The sequence below is a fragment of the Wasmannia auropunctata genome, unplaced genomic scaffold (genome assembly GCF_000956235.1).
Source record: "Wasmannia auropunctata unplaced genomic scaffold, wasmannia.A_1.0 LD280243.1, whole genome shotgun sequence".
Lineage (NCBI taxonomy): Eukaryota > Metazoa > Arthropoda > Insecta > Hymenoptera > Formicidae > Wasmannia > Wasmannia auropunctata.
In genome coordinates this window covers 1-874 of record NW_012082647.1, presented here as the reverse complement: position 1 = coordinate 874, position 874 = coordinate 1, and the positions used below count along the sequence as shown (strand labels likewise).

Genomic DNA, 874 nt, shown 5'->3' with positions numbered 1-874 from the left:
CTACAAATGACTGATTCAAAGCAGACAGTCAATGAAAACAGATTTTTAATCAATACAATATATAAACAAAAAAAATATTTATGATCTTGCTATAGAATTTTTGTTAACAAATTTTCAAAAGAAATTTGTAATAATACAATTTGATATTAAGTATATCATTGGATTTCATTATGATCTTATATATATACCTGACAATGTTACAATAACCAATAACTATGTAATATATATTACTCACGGGTGAACAATATCCTAAGACATCTCCTTTAAATCTTCTGTGCTTAGTATTTTGACAATAACAACCAGATTCATGAAGAATATCCCGTTGTTTAGGATTTTCTACTACTAAGTTTTTTTGGAAAACATTTTGGTCTATAGAACCCTTGCATTCCTACCAAAATTTATAAAATAAGAAACTATATATGTGTGTGTGTGCGCGCGCGCGTGTACATATATGTGTGTTTGAATTAAAATAGTAAATTATTGTATGCAGTTCGATAGTTTTCTTTGATACTTACTTTATTGTTAAGCTTTCCTTTCTCTTTCTCATTTTTTCCTGTCGGTGGTAACAGAGTACTGCAACATATTTTAGCAAGAAACAATACTAAGATTAGAGGAATCACATTCATAATATATCAAGTACTTAACAATTTAACTATACATATTAAATACACGAAATGATCTTGGGTGACTAAAGAACATTGGAGCACATTAGGGGAAACATATGATATATATATGCATAGACTAGACACTAGAGTCACAGCATGATACAAACATAAGGGTATGCTTATGCGAACGATAAGTCACGTGATACTCGAGCGACCAACCAGAATTGTCACCAAGATACGTCATCGTTTTGCGGTAAATTCAAACGTAT

General features: G+C 30.2%; 1 protein-coding gene across 2 annotated transcripts; it reads right to left on the bottom strand.

The window, feature by feature from the left end:
* Positions 1 to 88: 88 nt before the first annotated feature.
* On the bottom strand, positions 89 to 763 carry LOC105461703. 2 transcript variants are annotated; one of them, XM_011708214.1, is made up of 3 exons: positions 659 to 763; positions 516 to 573; positions 89 to 388 (listed from the first exon to the last, which is right to left on the bottom strand). In XM_011708214.1, the coding sequence occupies exons 1-3, from the start codon at positions 697 to 699 to the stop codon at positions 104 to 106; spliced, it is 384 nt and encodes a 127-aa protein (XP_011706516.1). In that variant the 5' UTR covers positions 700 to 763; the 3' UTR covers positions 89 to 103. The 2 variants fall into 2 exon arrangements, with proteins under 2 accessions (XP_011706516.1, XP_011706515.1); XM_011708213.1 differs by having other exon boundaries at positions 516 to 762.
* Positions 764 to 874: the final 111 nt, after the last annotated feature.